At 41.6% G+C, this 20453-nt stretch overlaps 2 protein-coding genes across 8 annotated transcripts in view; one reads left to right on the top strand and one right to left on the bottom strand.

Annotated features, from left to right (window-relative positions):
* The window catches only part of RTKN2 (rhotekin 2), a 70997-nt gene that overhangs the window by 44726 nt on the left and 5818 nt on the right, over positions 1-20453 (top strand). The window contains exon 15 of one of the 3 annotated variants that reach the window (XR_013838694.1): positions 13247-13398. The exons of 1 other annotated variant lie outside the window; for it this stretch is intronic. The gene's annotated coding sequence lies outside the window, so the exon portion shown is untranslated. Of the gene's footprint in view, positions 1-13246; positions 13399-20453 lie in introns of those variants that run through there. One more of the 3 variants, XR_013838695.1, reaches the window with a different exon arrangement.
* ARID5B (AT-rich interaction domain 5B) overlaps positions 795-20453 on the bottom strand; it is a 187535-nt gene continuing 167876 nt past the window's right edge. For all 5 annotated transcript variants that reach the window (XM_079975579.1, XM_079975578.1, XM_079975577.1 and 2 more), the window contains 2 exons: positions 13417-13615; positions 795-8489 (listed from right to left, as the gene is read on the bottom strand). In XM_079975579.1, the coding sequence (XP_079831705.1) occupies positions 6348-8489; positions 13417-13615 (2341 nt within the window). In that variant the 3' untranslated portion in view covers positions 795-6347. The remainder of the gene's footprint in view (positions 8490-13416; positions 13616-20453) is intronic.

Genomic DNA, 20453 nt, shown 5'->3' with positions numbered 1-20453 from the left:
TTACAGTGGTGCCTCGCAAGACGAAAAGAATCCGTTCCGCGAACCTCTTCGTCTTGCGATTTTTTTCGTCTTGCGAAGCAACCCTATTAGCGGCTTCGCAGATTAGCGCTATTAGCGGCAAAGCGGCTATTAGCGGCTTAGCGGCTTAGAAAAAGGGGGGGGAAGCGAAAAAAATCGCAAGACGATAGGGAAATTTGTCTTGCGAAGCGCCTCGAAAAACGGAAAACCCTTTCGTCTAGCGGGTTTTTCGTCTTGCGAGGCATTCGTCTTGCGGGGCACCACAGTATTAAAGAAGGATCATTCTAATGCCTCTGAAAGCATGAAAATCTCTTCTTCAACCTGAAGTTATCAATGGAGGTCAGCTTCTTATCCGTTGACTTCCATCAAAGAATACCAAGTACAGTATCTCCCCACAATTGTCAACACCAGAATAAGTTATGCGAAGTAATTCTATGGAATCTATGGATTATGCAAATATGTGTGACTTGTGTTGCAGAATGTTTATAGGTTGCAGATTTTCACTTTTCTACTCATAAAATTGAAGCTATCTTTGGGCTAGAGGTTTTATCTTTCGTTTTCAATGCACACAGATCTTTCCAGCCCCATTCCTCCATCTATGAAGATGACTATATGTAAACAAACTTCTCTCTCCCGATAAACTGCGACCTTGCCTTTCTTTCATCTGACTCTCGGCATGGGGACCAAGCTGTCCCCAGACTGCTGCTGCTGAGAGGTTAAAAGGGTTGAATACAGAAATCCCTTGGGTGATAAAAAAAAAACTGTTTACAAATGTATTAAACATAAAAGGAAACAGATAGTAACATTTTTTATTAAATATTACAGTGGATCAAAAAGTACAAAATATCTTTGCTTGCTATGTGATTGGGAAACTATTGGCACATAATACAGTATCAAAAGCATTAATACATACAATTTGGAAAACATACAAAAATTGAGTGTTTATAGTTGGCTCAGCTTTTTTTTCTTTCTTTCTTTCTGGTAGTGTTTAAACTTATTTAATTTGAAAGGTTACTCAGTAACCCTTTAATTCTTTTAAAAAATGGGAAAACTATATAATATTACTGGGCCATTTTTTTTCTATATACAAATAATCACCTTACAGAGCATATAAGCTACAATAACTTGAATCACAAGAATGTATACACTATTTACAACAAAAGAATGCTCAAAACAAAGTATAAACAGCTAGTAGATTATGCTGCCTTTGTTAGACCATATTTAAAACTATGGGAGGGGAGGAATACATGTAAAATATCAAATACATTTACAGCTAACACCGGTTAAGTGCTCAATAATGATAGTTTCAATACTGCAGACCTCATTATCAGTGAAATCTTTTCCCACTATAAGCATTACGAATTGTGAAATGGGGCCAGGCTTGACTATGCTCATTGCTGTACAATCGGATCACATGGAATAACGAGTGAGTAGAAGCCAACCTCTCCCTTTAAAGGCACACACCACACAACCTATTTCTGTGGCCATCTACTGGCTTCTGTGAGCCACACAACAGATAGGACAGAACTTGAACATATGGGGACTAGTCAAGAAAACAGTGAGACAGAAGTGACTTTGGCTCTGTTTAACTCTTGCACGGCTGCTGCCTCTCCGGTTGCTCCTGTGCCACCCCCAGTTAGGGCTGCTTACACAATTAGGCATCACCCGAGAGACATTTCCCTGAGTGGCGGAGGAACAACTACACTATCACACCATTCCAGCTAACGTGTAAAATGGGGCCAAAATTACTCTCAGCTTTTCTTGATGCAGAAGTTACCTGGAGTGGAATAACCATGGAAACAGTAACAATCCCATTACTCCAGGTACTATATTAAACAGGGCTCAAGTCACAGGTTTCATTGGCTTGCGGCCTGCGTGCTTAAGGATTCATGTAGCAGTTCAATAAGCCAGGAACACTTCTTAGCTTTATGTTGGGCTTCAGATGGAATTGGGAAACTCTTCTGATTACTAAAGTGAGAATCCAGTTGCAAAAGGCCTCACCCAATACAAACCCCTCCCCATGTCAATGGCTTCTAAAAAGACAATTCTATCAAGGGGAGGGAAAGGTTTTCTTTGTCTTTAATCTCATCAACCTTCAGAATCTTTAATGAATCCTGAACAGAGTGAGTTGGAATTGCAACATTTCTTGGGACCAACTCATGGTAAATAGATTTATCACTCTGTTGCCAATTAAACTGTTTTCTTTACCAATCTACCAATAACAAAAAAAAAAAACTTGTGCAATTTCATTCAGTAAGGCCCCTTGAACTCAAACAAAGCAAACAAAGCCCCATTTAAGTCACAGAAAGTAGTCTTCTGCCAGTGGAAAATGCAATACTTAATAGAAATCATGGATTTTTTAAAAGCATTCTTAGGCAACCCACCCCACCAATGGTATGAGCTATGTCCTCATTGCTCTTCATTTACCCTCATCTTGGCCAATGCATCGTGAGCTTTCTAAAAATAAGCCAATCTTCCTATTGAAAAAAGCAAGAGGAATACACACAAAAAGGGGGGGGGGATCAATTAACTGTCCGAACAACTTTCAAAACGATGCATGAAACTGAAATTGGAGACTTACAAAATAAGCACACGGGGTTAAGATTTAACAGTATGGTTATCAAATCAAACTTTCAAAAATGAGTCATCCTAGGGTTGTGGGATTTGGAATAAATGGACAGTCAAGTACCCTCATATGCACGCATAGCTCCTGTGCAGGAGGGCAGCCCCATTCCTTTCAAGAGGGTGGGGAGCTAAGTATGTGCCAGAGGATTTGTGCACAGTGCGACCCTCTCTACTGGAGGGAAAGGGGTAGGATAGGGGCGTACCACTGTAAGCAATGTGGAGCTACCTCTGCATGCAGTAAATGACTTGCTAAGGGTGTGCTGTTCCAAAGCGAGGGACAATCCTTTTAAAACAAGGGACATCCCTTACTGTAAGGGGGATCAGGCAACCCTACATGCAGATTATCCCAAACAAATCAGAGATGCATTACATCCTGGATTACCAAACCAGGCACATAATTCTAACAGTCATTGCAGGCTTATACAACCCTGCCAACTTCCCTTCCCCCTCCCCACCTTGATTATTATATTAGTCAGGTTTAGTGCAATTTTTTTGTATACTAATAATGCCCTCTATGGCATCTGATCAACTTAGAATGTGATTGTTGTTGTTTTTTGAATGCTCCGAGCACAGCAGGAAAAAGAAAAGCAAAAGTCGGCGTTGGCACATTTATCTTCTAAAGTCTACTAGCCTGCTTATGCATCATCAGTTCATATAATTTTACCACAAGAACATAAAAGCGTTAAATTGAAGATAACATCGATCTTTAACAGTAGATGTCTATTATTTTGTTTTTTTCCCCACCATTGTATATTAAATAGGTTACATTATATATTGCAGTTGGCTTCATATCACAGGAAATTTCAATATAGGATGTTTGGCATGCATGCACAACGTTGCTTAAGTAGTTTCCACTAGTTTCCAGTAGTTTTGATTATTACTGTATTTGAATTGCAATCTGGGATGGGTTCAACTCACAACCGATTTTCACATTGTAAAATGCCTCAAAAAGTTCAGCCTCTCTGGGTGGCTGTCCATACTTCCAGACCCAGCACAGAAAGGTTCCTCCAAATAAATCCACATCGTTGTAGGTTGATTTTCCCAAGGAAAAAACCCAAACCCACCAGCTTCACTTACGGACTTGTCACTCTTCAAATTATACCTTGTGACTGGGGTGTGGGGCTGCATTTTAGCCTCATGGGGAGGACCTGCCCCACCACCAACTCAAGCTGATCGCTGTTGAGCCAAGTGCTCAGTGGGCTGCCATGGCCATGCTGTGTGGCCAGCGATGATGACAGAGAGGTATGGGGCAGCCTCAACATATTGGGCTGCCTTTGATGCTTCCTGAATGGGAGGTGGAAACTCAGCAAATCCATGAGAGACACTGGAACCAAAACTAGTGGAAGCTGGCATTGTTTCTTTGATTTGAACAAAGCCAGCTTCACAGCAGCACCTGACATTTCCTCCCTCTCTGGTGGGAAACATCACTTGTGCTGGTACACGGTGTCAGAGAGGAATATGAGATGGGGGCAGAGGACACGGTCCTTGGGGCTTCCTACTTAGCACCAGCTTTCAAGTGTTCTGATTACACACATTGGGCGCTTGCTTTCTACACCAAGGTTCTGTCCCTGCGTGAACAGCAATGGAAGCTTCAGCAAAGGCCTCCTAGAAAGCCCTCAGCTGCTCACTCAAAGCCGCTGACAAAGGGCTCTTCGAACACCTTTCCCTCCCAAGAGGAACAGCAATACAGGCTGAATGAAACCTTCCCTTTTGCACCTCAGGTGCTCATGCACAAGCCAAGGCCAAAGCAAATGAGAGTGAGCAGCCAGCTGCAGTCTTTAAGGGTAGGACTCTTACTCTTGCTGTTCCCATGGGTGTGTAAGGGGTGTGTGCATGCACTAAAAGGGCCCTTGAGTGCTCTTCTAAAGCCTCCAAGCTTGCATAGTAGCAAGTCAGTGGGTGGAGCCATGCCTGCCAGCTCTTCGAGCCTTTCCTCACATCAAAATATATCCCCTTTTATACTTCAGCTGCTGCCCTTTGTGCTGCGGTCCTGACCCTGCAATGATCTGAGCACCCTAGCTCATTCCAGCAAAATATCTCAAGGCAATTTTTAGCTTTCAGCAGGAAGACTCTCAGGAGAGTCAACAGGGTACTCTGGCTCAGGCTTCAGAAATGCCACTGGCATGGAACTTTTGTTCAATAGGACCAGAGAGTCAAAGTCAAGTAAAATCGGGCTTAAGTGGTTTCTAGATTAAGCTGCCATTTTTGTTTTGAGTCCAAGCCACATGGTCAGAATACTTTGCTGGAAGAAGGTGGGATGTTCAGCACTTTGGAGGAGGACTCCACCAAGCAAGAGTTCAACCAGTTCATAGCCCCAAAGTGACCCTCAAAAGACTGACTTCCAGATTTGGAATGGCTCCTTGCTATTATCTTTCTCAGAACGTTTATACGTTCTCACCCATCTCACTTCAGCAGCACAGAATCCAGACCATCTTTAACTAAAATGCTTCACCTTCTTTCTCTCCTAACGGCTGAAATTCTTGAAATAGTTTAACAGCCCACAATGAAGGTTCTTTAGAACACCAATGTTATTGAGTAACTTGTTGCCAGCACAGTCTCCTAAGCATGTTTCCTTTCTGGTATGCAGGACAGTTTCACAGCCTAGATAAGGTTAAGTACAATTCTTAACAAATTCACAGACCATGATACAGGAAAACCAGATCCCAGTGGCCAGTAAAACAGCAAAGTATGAACAATTAGAGAACCATTTTGATGGGTGAGGGGAACGCTCAGCACCTTTGAAGGATCTAGTCGCTTGAGAAGGAACTGATGTTTGGACTCAGCTGCAATTGTGTGATCTACAGTATGCTTCTCTCTCCATTGGAAAGGTTCATTGAAAATGGATGCTTTTGTTTTGTAAACAATGACATTACCACCCAAAAAGCTGCTCTAAAAACATAAGCAGAAAGGGGGAAAGGAAGGGGGGAAATATAAACACATTAAAAAAAGAAGCCCTCAATGACCAGCGCCTTTTTTTCTTTTACCAAAAAGAGGTTGCAAATGAAAAGAGACTGTTCTTTTAAATTAAACAGAGCACAGGATAAGTTGAAAATAACTTGCATAAATTATACAAATGAACTTGACGCTGAAGATTCTTTTGTTTTGTTTCTGAAGCAGATATGTAAAGTCTAATTGGACAGTGTTTACTTTTCCTGTTTTGATAGTGTTAAGATGAAATGCTATGAAGTTTCTGCTATACATTGCATTGATTTGAAATCTGAAAAGTCAGAAAACAAAATGGTACCCAAAGAAGCAATATCCGTAGATCAGTGGCTTGTTCCACTTTCTCTCTCATCAGACCTGCCTCTTTTTCTACTTGAAATGCTCCAAAACCCACTCTTTTTTAAGGGGGACACACAAACAAACAAACACCTTTTTTCTCCTCCAAGATAAGGGGGATGGAGCCTAATGTTCCCCTTGCTCTTCTCTGACACTTGTTTTCCGCATGATACAGATACTTTTGCGAACCTTCTTTGCAATGTGAAATGACCACGGAGGAGTAGATGCAGGAGCCCAAAGTAAAAAAACAAAGCCCAGGCGAATCGACTGTCTTGCTTGACCCTCGATCAACTCTGAAGCCTTCAGCAATGAGGGACAAAACTGCTTATTGGTTAACACAAATAATCGGCTTTTTGTTTAAATTTTGCAAGACATCACAGGCTAAAAGGAATGTAGTTGTTTGTTGTTGTTTTCCAAGGGAGGATTTACAGTTTTGTGCTCGGATGTACAGAAGACAACTGAGAAGGCGGGAAAGCAGCCTGAGGATTGATAGCAGCCAAAGGATAAATGTTGTTGTGCAAAAGGTCGCCATATGAACTTCCTACAGGTGTGGCTGCAGCTAAGTGCCTGTAAAGCTGCTGTGAGTTTCCAGGGGACGTAAGGAACTGTCTTTGCACCATGAACGAGTGGAGAGCCAAAGGCTGCATTAGCGGAGAAAGCACTGCCTGATTTTTCAAGTATTGTAGAGGATGAGAATACCCAGCTGGGATGCGGTTGCTCAGGCTGCTGCACAATGTCCCTGGGTACAAGCCTGTGAAGATGGGGCTGGAGAGGGGAAACTTGTGGCCCTCCAGCATGCCGCCGGGAGGGAGGACGTGGGCTGATTTGCTGCCCTCGGACTCTTGCTCGAGACCCTTGTCTTTTGCAGGGGCTTCCTTTGGTAAGCGCAGGGGCGAGACGGCTCGGATCTTCTTTTCCGAAATGGCTTTGTCCAAATCCTCCAGGCTGCGCTTCAGAGGCCGAGCTGCCCCAATGGTTTGAGCATTGGTTTTGTGGCTTAGGATGGGGTGGGCCATGCCCTCCATCTTCCTTGGGGTCTGCTGTTTGTTGGTCCTGAGAAGAGGCTCGCCGTGCTTCTTGGGGGCTGACACCGTCATTGGAGAAACACGACAAGCTTTGGGGTTGCAGTCTATGCTCATAGGCTGGCCGCTCAAGGCTTGGAACTGGGATAGGCTTTTGCTCTCCACCGAAGCATGCAAGAGGGAAGATGACCCCAGAGTTTTTGCAGTCTGTTTGGGAGTACTTTTAGGAAGACTCAGATCTGTCGGCTGATCATCAGAAGAGGCTTCCATGGGGCTCTTTTTCTCCGGCTGATGGAGAGGCGGGTGGTAGCTTAAGCTTCGCTTGTCTTGGTGCTTGTGTTGAGGGAACATGGAAAGGGCTTCCGTATCTCTATACATGTCTCGGTGGAGGTACTTTGACGTCTGTTCATTATTAAGGTGGTGTTCGGTGTGCCTGTAAAGGCTGTGCAGGTGAGGAGATGAGTAAAAGTCTGCCAAGAAAGCAGGCATGTGGGAGTGGTGCAGCGCCCTTTTTTCATTCATTCTATCTTTCATGTCCTGGATTTCCGACTTTAGTGCATACGATTCGGCCAGAGCACTCAGGTGTTGTTTGGTGAAATCACAACATTCAGAATCAGTTTTCTTGAGTAGCAGTTCGTGCCTGTAGGTTTCACTAGCAGACTTCCTCTCGTCTGAATTCTTGGGTTTGAAACTCTGTACGTGTTGGATCACAGATGGCCTGCTGAGTGCCGCAGCATCCATCCCAGAGGCATGGGAAGCCTGTGGCATGCTTGACAACAGGTCCTCTTTGCTGCTTAATTTCTTCTTGCTGATCAAAGGTGGTGGTGAGCCGTAAGGGTAGCTGCAGGAGAGGGTTGCCCCACTGACTTGTGACAAGAGCTTCTTCTTTGCCAGAGGTGACATGATGCCCGGGTTGCCTTTGGAGTAGAGCAGTGGTGTGCAGCTGAAACCAGGCTCACCATTAAGGGAACTCGGCACTTCTTTCTCTTTGAACATGTCGAAATTTTGTACTACAAGGACTTTGGGACTCTGTTTCAGTGCATTGTGTATGTCCTCATTTCCTAACTGATCCACTTTAACCGTGCAGTTGGCAATGTAGTCCGCCATCTCTGGGAGTTTATCGTCTTCCATCTCACTTTGACTTGGAAGTGGGAGCTGGATAGTGGGAAAGTTATTAAATGGAATTTCTTGGGCACTACTTTCTAGGTCGTCTGTGAGACAGTGAACTCTTTGTTCCTGCTTTGGCTCATCTGGGTCCTCTGACAGACTCGGGATTTTCCCGACTGTGGAATTCAAGACCTCATCTTCTTCTGGGGACACCAAAGCACTTGAGACAGAATCTTTGCATGACATCTCCTCCTTGACTTCCTCACTGTTTGAGCTGACCTCTTCAAAGTCTGTCTTTTCCAATGATGGCATCCCAGTTATATCTAGTGGAGAAACCTGGGACTCTTCTACAGGCAGCTTCATCTCCTCTGCGACAGTTAGCTCAGATGAGCTTTTCTGGTCTGGACATTCTTGAACTTTCTCTTGTTCCGATGATGCCTAATAAAACATTTTAATGGAGAAGTGTAAGAAAGCACTGTAGCATGAAAGGCATGAAATTCTCAACCAAGACATAGTGGCATCTCTTGGAAACAAACTTGTCCATCATGTTGAGCACCAAACGCTTTAATAGCCACTATCACATTTCAACACAGACATCTACCCTGGCAGTATTGTAAACATTAAAGTATAATTACAAATGTCTTAATAAGTCATAGGTGATTCTTTGTTTTATTTTGTTACCAAGCAGCATAAAATAGGCTCCATTGATATGCTGACCAGGCAGCGTTTATGCTGAGGCCATTTTTTAGTTAAGAGGATCACCGCTGTGTTGACAATAGCATTTAGAAAGATCTAAGATTGTTTTCCATATTTAAAACACGTACTCCCAAGCATGCTTGACTTGACTTTTATTTATTATTTATTAAAAAGTATTTCTAAGCTACTTAGGATTTAAAAATGGTGCATGCACAAAGTATAAACCAACATGAACACTGTAAAACAACATCATAAAAACAGAGATAACAAATGGATCTCTCTTATTTTAGACCTGATCTCTTGGCACTACTAAAACCAGTGCTTACCAAAATGAATCCTCCCCCCCTTATTAAAATATATAAAATGAAGTCTGTGGGTGGGCGGGAAGCAAAGCTTCACTGACGCGTTCTGAAACAATTGGCGTTGTGGCTCATTCAGGCTTCTTTTATTTAGAGATTAGAATAAAGTTGTCAACATGCAGCAAGAGCATTTTTGCCCTCTTCCAGATATAGCTTTCCTGAGTTATAGCCAATGAGGCTCCATCTCTTTATGCTCCTTCATTAATAAAGCTTGTGCACTCAATTCTCCCTATTCATTCCATTATGTAGACGAATGAACTGTGACCTTGAAGGTCATTAGAGTGCTCCATCTGTGATACAGCTGACTGACAACCCTTTTCAAAATTACTGTCATTCTCTTGCAGCATGCCTCTTAGTAGAAGGCAGTCATAAAGCAGCGACGTCTGAGCTCTTCTATTATTATTGTTAACACCCCCCACCCCACCCGCTTCTCTCTTTCTCAGCTGTAAAGAGGAGGCATCGGGAAAGTTATTATCTAAATGCTGCATTAGAGGGCGTCATGTGAGAGATGGATGCAAGGCAGCCAATGCATCACAATCTTCTCCAAGATTTACGTCTTTGCAGCTGCTTTTAAATTTTCCTATGTGTTGGGTTTTTCTATTTCCTATTAGTTAAAGTGTCCGTTACTCATTGTGACTGCTTCCATAATTTTTTCCGCAAAGAAACTCAAAGTAAAAGATGCCTTTTGCAGTCCAAATATCATCATTAGCCCTTTTGCGAAAATTCTAACATTGGCCTCCAGAGCTTATACAATTACAGGAAAATACCAGACAGATGAGCAAAGCAGACGGAGAAAAACTGATAGTTAATAACTGGATCTCTTTCTCTCTCTCTCTCTCTCTCTCTCTCTCTCTCTCTCTCTCTTTCCCTGGTTGGGCAACACTTTGATAGGAGCTTGCAGTTGTGCTAGAGCAGCATGTATGAGAGGAATAATAATATTTCATCTTGTACTCAGTTACAGCCATCATAACAAAACAGAGTCAAATGTAATGCTAAACTGAACTGTAACCAATTAACAGCGTGCTCACACAAACAGTTATGAGTCATTACAAGATAGCTTTCTCCCTCATTGTTCACACTGAAAAACATTTCTTGAAAAATATTTGAAAGTGCATATTTCTCAGGATGTGTCAAGTTAAAAATCTTACCACTTGGAGTACTTTTACAGGATTATTTTAAATGGGAACTATTCACATATCTGCAGAAACATGAAGCCTGAAGGCAGATCATAATCAAGAGAGATGTATGGTTATTATTTCAACATGCACACTGGGTTCTTTTGACTGTTTTCAGCCTAATAAAAACTTCACGCACAGCATTGAAAACTGATTTCAAAACCCAGGGCAGTTAAGTTGGGTAAGTTACCATTTCATAGATTGATGGGCTTTTTGGGTTACTTGAAATGACTGGTGGCCACTGTGGATGGGGGCTCAGCTTACATTTGCCACCTCTGAAAACCATCTGAGGAGGGTGTTGCAGGGAAGCTGCTGCATGGCTGGTGAGAGGCCCTTCAGCCAGTCCACAACCTGGTTGGTTACTGGTGCTTGGCCTGGGATTGCCGCCTGCTAAGTTTTAAAAGAGCCTTAGCGAATCAGGCTTTCACAAGACACAAAAGCTATTACTACATACAGGTAGCCCAGCTTCCTGGTAAACTGGTATGCTGAAGCTGGTTAGATAGGGCAGAGCTGCAGGATGTTGGATGTATGCATCACAAATTCACACAAACACACACAAATGCTAGGACTGCAATGATCAGCCAGTAGCTTAGATCAGGCATGTCCAGTTCCCAAGAGACTGTGATCTACTCCCAGTATAAAAAAACTGGCAGTGATCTACCAATTGTCATTGGAGGGAGGAGGAACGTGTGTGGGGTGGATGGATTGCCCAGAGTTCTTGATCTTATGGTGGGAGGATTGCACAGAGTTTTTAGCTTTTCCCTGTAACTTTTTGTGCACAATAAGGATCCCGCGATCTACCAGGATCAGCCAGGGATCTACCAGTAGATCGTAATCGACTGGTTGGACACCCCTGGCTTAGACGAAGTGGCCAAAAATGTGTCCCTGGCTAATCAGGAAAGGCAGTTTTCATCACGCTAATAATTAATCAATTGAATTATCATAAATTTGTTATGTTTCTGAAGAAACATAGAATACTCTTCTTCTCCTTAGATGATACATGCATGTTTGTATGCAGCAGGGCATCATCTTATAAGAGAATGCAGGGCTTTTCAGTCCCCAGAAAGTCCAAAATGGCCAAGATGGGGGGGGGGACACACCTGCATTTGAAGTGGGAGGAAAGGTGTGATTCCACATTTGCCCCAGTGTGGGCAAGTCCTAAGTCCCCCTGAAAGCAGTAAGTGGATTGTGACTAACATAAGTCTCAGGGATTGCCATGAGATTGCTTGCACTTAATTTGTGTGGGTTTTGTGCCCACTCTCTTTAATAACTTTCCATATTATCCCAACCAACATTAGCTACGAAAGACCTGCAAATGCCACTACTCCCCTCTCTCTGGCTTACAAATAGTCGGCTTACCAGCCCCCTGCCCCAAATCCCAAAATAATATTGCATCCCACCACCCCACAAACAAATACCGTATTTCTTATTTAAAAGATTTACACCCGCTTTTCCTCACCACAAAGGAGTCGCTCTAAACGGCTTACAAATAAACTGCAAACATAAACGCAGCAATGATCCAATTCAGTTCCCCAACCTAAGAGGCACAACAAAAGCGAATAGTTTTTACATGGTGCTTTCATATGTGAGGGAAAGAGGAATTATATTTTTCAAACTTATGAAAAATGATTTGCTTAAAAGCCTTCTGAGGTCCCTCATACATTTGTGAGAATTTGATATCAAGAACATCCAACATTACTGACTGACGGGAGAAAAGAATTACACTGCTATGTTCTTGCAGTCGGAAGCCCACATAATTGCATTTTGTGTCGTGCACTTTCTACTCTCCATCTGAGAACTTGACCTGCGACTCACATAAAAAATAACTGCAGTTTAAGTCGCAGGAAATTTGAGATACTAAACAACAAAAGCAAGGAAGTTCAAAGTTTAGATTGACACTCCATCGCTGGCTTGTTACGTTGTGCTTAGCTTCTATTGCAGCACATATGGTATGTAACATAACTCGCTGATCCAAACTCCCTGCAATAAATAACAAGGCACAAAGGGATGAACAAGGAATGGAATGCTAGACTTAACTTGTATTTCCTTGCTTTTGGCAATTTCTGTTGCAATCTAGCAGTTGCTTAAACAGAGACTGCATGCCCTCTTTTATGTATATTTTAATAAAGATTGTGCCTTTTCAAAATATGTCTCAGTTTACAATTAATTTTTTTTTTTTAAAGGAGCAGGGGTGGGTGAGGGAAATGCTCCAAAGAAGCTATTGCAAAGACTGTGGTTGTATTAAAAATATATTCTAACCCAGGCTTTGGAGGTCAAGTCCATGGAAATAACAGAAAAGGAGAACCAATATTAAAGACGCTAAAGAGTTTTGGCCCAAACAGGCCTTCCAAAGTGGCTTTTCTACAAAAAATAATAATGAACAATTGACATTATCACCTTCCTTAAAGAAAACTCTAAACAATTTTTATTTTGCCATGTGATTGGTTATGGTAGAAATATCCCTGAGTAAGGCCTATTTGGGCCAAGATACACTGGACAATAATAAAAAGCGCCTTTGAGCCTGGTTCTCCTCTTGTCATTTCCATTGGATACTTCCTAGTTCTTCTGTGTGGAAGGCATGGGAGGCTGTAAGACATTACCAGCCACACGGCACCCCCCCCCCCACAACCGCCCATGTTCCACATGTACTGACAACCTTTCCAGAGGTGGCATCTCTGTTATCGCTTCCATGCCTTCCACAATCACACAAGTCAAATCACCATCAGTTATACTTCAGTCCTTCTGAGTAAACTAAGGACCTTTCCCGCTACATTATTCTTAATGTTAAGATGTGTGAAATGAACAAAGTATGTACATATAACTTCAGAACTCTTAGCTGCATATTACGAGAGACCAGGGGAATACCAACCCGGGTTGTGCAGAAAAGCACACGACTTTTACACGGACACATAATGGATTCTGTGCACACTGGAACACATAGGTATACGCTCTTGTGTCTTTTTAGGCCCTGAAGACGCCATGTCAGTAAAAAGGGACATGTGGCCCGGTCCCGAAAGAGGATTTGTTTGCGTGAGCCCTGGTTCAAAAGATGATTTCTGGACATTATGCAATCAAAGCAGCACCTGCAGAATGAAAAAGTTAATGAAAAGAAGAAAGTGGGGAAAGGAAACTAACCTCGGGTGCATCCTGGGATTTCTGTGCATTGTCTTTTTCTTTCTTGCTCTTTTGGTGTTCATTTCTGATGCGTTTTGTTCCAGACAATTTTATCTTACTTTCCCCCTCCTGGGCGACATTATCTTGTTTTCGAGGTTTCACAGGAGGCAGTGGCTTATCTTCTTCTCCTTTAATAAATCTCTCATACGGCAGGATTAATCTAAAGAACGAATAATTGATCAGTTCTCACCCAAAAGACCAAAATAAAATAATAGGAATGGCTGTAAGAAGTTCATTGTTAAAAACTGTTTTTTGAAAAAAAGAAAAAACCACTCAAAACTAGAAGTCAAAGAGGTGCAGTTGGATTTGGAAGCTGTTTCTTCTTCTCAAACTGCTGCTGAATCAAATTATTTCCTCTGTCTTTCACACATTTTGCAACCACAAAGCTGAGTTTGCCAACCTCTCAGATGATACACACTTTCCCAAACATCTGTAATAGTCACACTTTACATGTTTAGGTATACAATGTGTCTTTATGTGTAAACCTAAAAAATGGAATGGTTCTGATTCACTTCAATTTATTTGTGACCAGGTCCTATTGAAACTTACAGGTTAGCTGATACGAAATTAAGTCACATAAGTTCAATTTAGTCTGCACTCCAATTCACACTTTCCTGGAAGTCGGTCTCATTAAAGTTACTTCTGAGTACACATCTATAGGATTGCAGTGTTAGTCATAAGTAACTTTAACTGGATCAGGTCCAACAAATGACAACAAGCAGAACATTTTTTAAAAAAATCCATTGAGATAAATGAGATTATGAAGCCACATGGAGTCGCTGGAGATGAGCTGCATATCTCCCCCACTACTTTAAATTGATTTTAATGGAAATACTTTGTATTTAGTTCTTTGGCCTGTTTAAACAGCAACCGACCTGAGTTACAGAAATTCCCGACAGCAGTGCCATATATACCCTGGAAGTACTGAAGTACAGAAAATAGCAAATAATCCCAAGTGGAACCTCAGGGTGGATTGCGGTGTGAACAGGTCTTAAGGAACCTCACATGGGTCAGCTCAGGTCTTGGGTCTGAAGTCCTTAAATCTGCCTCCAAAACAGCGCAGACTAGACATGCTAGCTCCCTTCCAACCATTGTCTCTAGATGCCTCTTGCCTTCTCTGCAATCCCCAGAGGGCTTTCCCATAACTATTTGGATTCTCAGAGCTGCATAAGTCAGAAGCTAGAGGAGCAGAGTGCAATGGGAAGGGGTGAAGACAAAACTCAGCCCAGCAGGGTTGCACATATAATCCAAGAAGCTGGGGAGGAGGGATGTGGCTAACTCCACCACCAAACATCAGCATATTCTGGGCTGTATCATCTTGTATCCTGTGGGCAAGATATGGTTCCATCAGAAGATGGAGCAGTCTTCTCCAGCATGTTTTGCCCTCCATATGTTGTTGGACTACAGTTCCTATCATGCCTGGCCCCTGGGCATGACTGTGGCTGATGAGAACTGTAGTCCAACTGGTATAGAAACCTTGTACTAGCATAGATTTCCTCCTCTTCTTTTTTAGGAATCTAGGGGAATGTCATAAGGGCCCATTTTGTGAGCCAGAAGATTCCTCATACTCTAGGGAAAGGGGGAAAAGGGCAAGCAGTGTCTACCAGGTGGTAGTTGGCACAGTGGGCAGGAACAAAAACGATTTTAAGAGACAATTAGAGAATTTTAATTACAGAGTTTTGTCTTTCAAACCATGGAAAAATTGCTTGGGGGAGGAGACAGAGATGCTTCAATCTGATTCCCACCCCCCCTCCACAGAGTGCCTCTTGAAATGAGGGTAAATAAGCAGTGTTATTAAAAAGAATGGATTGGCTTACAATCTGAGTTTCAGCTCCAGTGATTAAAGTTCTTATAATACATTAAACATGATTAATGAATGATTCATAGCAGGAATAATGCAAGACCCCGACTTTTAAAAATATGAACTTTAGTATGGCAAACATTTTTTTAAAAAAACAACCCACACACAATAGGTATCTGTTGAAGAAAATGGACGTTGCTTTTCAAACAGCATTAATCTGTTCAAATATCAGACTTCTTTAATTATAGCTTAATCTAAGAGTTCAAGATAGAAAACTCTTTTTGTTCAGGCACAGATTTTTTTTGTTATTCCAGAATCAGCTCCAAGCCATCCAGTTTTAATTTAGATGTTCAAACACAGTTTGGCTTCAAGAGAGCCGGGATTAGCTTGCTTGTGATGATAGTATTTCACATTTTAATAAAAATACAACATAAATTATGTTAAAAAGTAAACCTCATTTATGCCATATTAGAAACAAAATTCATGAACTGAGCATGCTCTGACATGGGTATGTGCAGAGAGGCGTGAATAATACTTTTGAGCCCTGAATTTGGCAGCTGGCCAGTAATGAAGCTAAAGCAATGCCCAAGGGGAATGCAGGTCCTCAGATCCCATTACAAACTGAGTTTAAACATGTTACAGCTGCTAAAACTGAAAACAGCTCTCTCTATGCAGGCTTAGCAAAATAATACAGACTTTGCCAAATACTTGCTTCCCACTGTAACATTACGGTTAATGTTTATGTAATAAAAAAAGAAGCATAACAAGGCAGAATAAAAAAAAAGGGGGGGGAGAGAGAGAAAGAAATACAATCTTGTTCATACTTGAGGCTGCTAAATTTCATTTGTAACAAGCACAAAATATTCAAGGCACCCTTGAACATCTTTTCCCGTGCCTGGGACTTTAAGCAAGAGAAGGCGAGGTTGGGTTTCATCCAGAGCAATATTTATATCTTTTTCTGCCATGTGTTAAATATTTAAAGAATCAGATTTAACCAAAATACTTTTTTTTTTTTTTGGTGGCAATAGTTGTTAACACTGCAGAAAGGATTGTTTGACTTTGTTTGGTTGCCATGGGAACAGGCAGCCCATTTGAAATCTACATATTTCGTCGGTAAATGTTTCAAAAGCTGCTCATAGCTTTAAAATTAGAGGATGATACTCCGCCACCACTAGGCCTTTTAAATAAAATATTCTGTGTGATTATCCTGGCGGTTAAAGCAGAAACAGGACAAAGGCCAGCCCTGATAAGATTAATCACTGTTAGCACTCTTTCTGAGAAACCCTTTTGTGTCAGTTTTAAATTTGACCACCAAAAAGACAACAGCATCCTGCCTCTTTGTTGCCATATAAATCCCTGGAACTCATTAGGTCAGAGGATAATTAGGAGTCATGGCTGATGAGAGTTCAACGTTACAGGAGGACGGGCCTGCTGTTTCCATTTTTGTGATTTTGTTTTTTTCACTGAGCTCAGCAGTTGGCAGAGGCTACAGTGGCAAAAATACATTTCACATAGCTGGTCAAATGCCTAGCGCCAACAGCAGGAAATTTGGAATTAAATGTTTCTTGTATCTGGAGAGAGGCATGACTAAGGTAAAAATTGAATCAAAACACAAGGACGGCTTGTTCTACTTGCATCAGCTCCCCAACCCTGAACAGAAAATTCTAACACAATGCTATTTCTCTACAGTAACGAGGTGGGGTTGTTGGTTTTGGGTTTTTTTAAGCAAAGTTAAAAAAAAAAAGCATAGAGCTTAGGAGGATTAAAATGAAGCCTAACGCTATGAACAATTGCAAGTTGACAGAGAGGTTTCCATTTGCTAGAATTTTCACTCTGTGGTCCCCCACCCTTCCCTGCCTTCAGTTGCCCTGTCACGGTACAACACAATTACCCGCAGGATGTGATCTTATCATTTGATTATTAGAAGCTGTTATAGTACAAGGGAAATAAAGCTGGTGGAACATTCAAACCTTCAGCTAACATACTATTAGAACATCACACACACACACACACACACACACACACACACACTGTATTTAGTCAACTGTATTTTGTCAACTGCAGGTCAATATTCTCCAAATCAGGCAGAATATGATTCTCTGCTTTAAAACTTCCCCCACAGAATGCAACACGCTTGAAATGAGCAGCTCAATTTTGTGCTAAATAGCTGTCGCTTAGGCGATTTAAATCAACCTCGGTGCAAGATAAAAGAAGGTGTTTCGCAAATATTAACAGAAAAACGAACCACAATCCGTATAAACCCTCATGTACAAAAAAAAAAAAAAAAAAAAAGACTTTGAAAGAGTTTTCAGTGTCAGATGTTGGGAGAAGAGTTCCTGTATTCGTAAGAAGCAATCTTGCCGGAAAGCCTAAGAATGAGGATGTGGGTTTAACCATCGCTGTTGTTGTTGTTACGCATAAGAATATCATCAATATGCATTCTGCTTTGCGGAATTTCATAAGCAAAAAGAAAAGAAAGGCAGATTTCTGCCCTCAAGGAGATTACAGTCTAAATTTTGAGAAGAGGAAGACTACAGAGGAAACGCAGTGGAGGGGAGTACACAGTAAGAGGAGGGCATTTACTTCCACGTAACCCAGGGTTTGGGTTTGCAGGGCGGGGATGGAACATGCCTTTATTATGAACGCAATGCCTACATTCAGATTAATAAAATGCATTATTTATAGGATAATTAACATAACGAGAATGTGTAAGCAGTAGCGTATTAAAGAACAATCCTTCTGCAGGCAGCAGATTTCTGAACAGCACGGGGCTATTTTTTCCACTGGAATAATACAAGAATAACATTTTCCAGCCCAGAGCAGAAACAGTAGGGAAGTCTTTGCCATCAACTGAGCTTATGATTAAATTCAATGACTATGAAAAGCAAGATTATCCTTTTTAAAAAAATAAATAAAGGCAACTTAAAAATCAATACGAGCTGGATGAACAAATCAGTGTTTTATTAATCCCGACACAATCAGAGATACATTACATTTAATTGTGGGTACTCCCCCCCCCCTTTTAGCGGGGGTGGGGGGGAGGAGAAAGATTTTGCTTGGCTAAATGTTGAATTAAATACTAGTGCCTAGTATTCTGAGTTTTTTGCTTTCAGCATTCTCTGATGTAATGAAAAATTCAATGTACTTCTCCACAGCAGAAGTCAGAGGTCATCAAATCTATTACAGTAATGTAAGTAATCTGGCTTTCTGCCAGCCTTTAAAAAGGGGGGGGGGGGAGAGAACCATGGAGGCAGATAATTTTATATTTACAAATTCTAAAATCCTCTGGGGATTTTGTCTCATCTCCAACAAAAGGCAGAAACTTCACATTAGAAAAATGTATTTTACAGCATGTCAAACATGTCTTCATCATTAGTATTTCATAAAAGGCATTAACCACACAACTCTTATCCTTCATTAGCCAACATTCTTCTCCTGCGCCATGGGAAAATTGCAACTCAAAATCTTATGCGTGTGTGTGTGTTTTTAAAAATATATATTAAAGTGATAAGTACTAATGTTTCATATACTGATTAATTCTTGTGCCAAGCAACTACTCTTTTAAGTCCAACTCTATTGCGCAGGAAGTAGTGCACTGCATCTATTTATAGTAATAAAAATAAAAGGGGTTAGAAGAATAACTCTTGAGGGGGGAGCATGAAAGGAAAGGAAATCTGTAGTCAAGGCTGCCAGCTCCATATTTAACTCTTCATTGTGACCTCATTCTTATGCTATGGGAGTGGCGTTCTTCTCGCTTGACTCTGGCCTCACCCCTTGCTTCTCTGAGTAAGGTAAAAATATAGGAAACACACAGGAAGAACTGGTGTCAATCACAGCAGCCAATACTGAGCAAAACAGACAAGTGATCAACTGTGACGTGGTGAAAGGCAACTTCCTATGCCAAGGCAATAGCACCCATTTCAACCTCTGACACTGTAATCCCCCCCCCCAACCCCGCAACCATCCCTGCCTCTCCTGCATGGTTCCTACATTCTTCCATTACTGGAACTGGATGGGATCATAAGTTCTTATCATTGCTCCCGCCTGTGTATCAAATGATTGGCATTGTTTTTCCTATAGCTCCAGCTGTGTCTCTTAGAGTAGCTCCATTTACTTTAGCAAAGTTCACTCTCAGGTAGCTTGGGCTCAAGGATCATGGGTAAAACTACTTCTTTTGCGAGTCAGTTTTCTGCGATTCCTTCTTTTGCTGCCTATGATTGCTGCTGAAAACCTCTTCTCTGTGCACGGGATCCAAACAGTGGGTATACCTCTCCATGGTTAATGTGCAAATGGCCCATGCGCCCATGCTTAGACCAATGGACACATTAGAGACGAAAAATTAGCCTCAAGGACCCAGTTTGTTTTCCATTGACAATGAATGGCTTTCTTAAGTGATTCAGATCTAAGGGAATACATAATCATCTTTCACAGGAATGATTCAATTGTCACAACACCCTTTTCTTACAGTGACAATAGTTTGAATTGATAAAAAAGGGGGTGCTAGGAAAATGGCAGAAATTATAGCGTACCAATCCTTGCTGCAGAATAGCCAAGATGTACCACACTCTTATCATTAAAGGAATATTGATAGCAATGTAAGAAATGTAGCCCCCCAAAATCTCTCAAACCAATTCCAGGTGAATCCTGTCTTTGCTAGGTTTCCTTGGTCAAGATTTCCTCAGTCAGGTCTCTAGAGGAATTTCCACACAAATGAGCTTAAAGCCCACACAAATGAGCTTATCTCCCACAAGCTGTGGGGCAGGATCCATTCTAGTCACAACTAATCCAATTGGGCTTGCATGACAGCTACAGGGGTTACATCCACTTTTGTGTCATAACAGCGAAGTAACTAAACTCCCACAACAACAGAAATACCTCTTTACTTAGAAACTCCCTGCTATGCTTTCTGTTTGTCAGTTATGGTCTGGAGTGGTGTGTGGAAGCAATCTAAATCTCAGTCTCAAGTTACTTGCTTGCAGAACCAGGTCAGCAACAATCTACTTCATAGGGTTACTGAATTAGCAAAAAAATATCTTCAGTCTCTAAAAAATACAACACAACAAAGAAACAAAGGTTTCCAACAGTCTATATGGAACTCGCCAGATATTCCAGAGTTTTTTTTTGTTTTTTTTTTGAGGGGGGGAACAAGAGTTAAAAAGACAATGGTACTAATATGGGTACACTGATTCATCATTAG

This window comes from Podarcis cretensis (assembly GCF_951804945.1).
Source record: "Podarcis cretensis genome assembly, chromosome: 5".
NCBI lineage: Eukaryota > Metazoa > Chordata > Lepidosauria > Squamata > Lacertidae > Podarcis > Podarcis cretensis.
The sequence above is the reverse complement of the archived record's forward strand: the minus strand, read 5'-3'. Positions and strand labels throughout refer to the sequence as shown.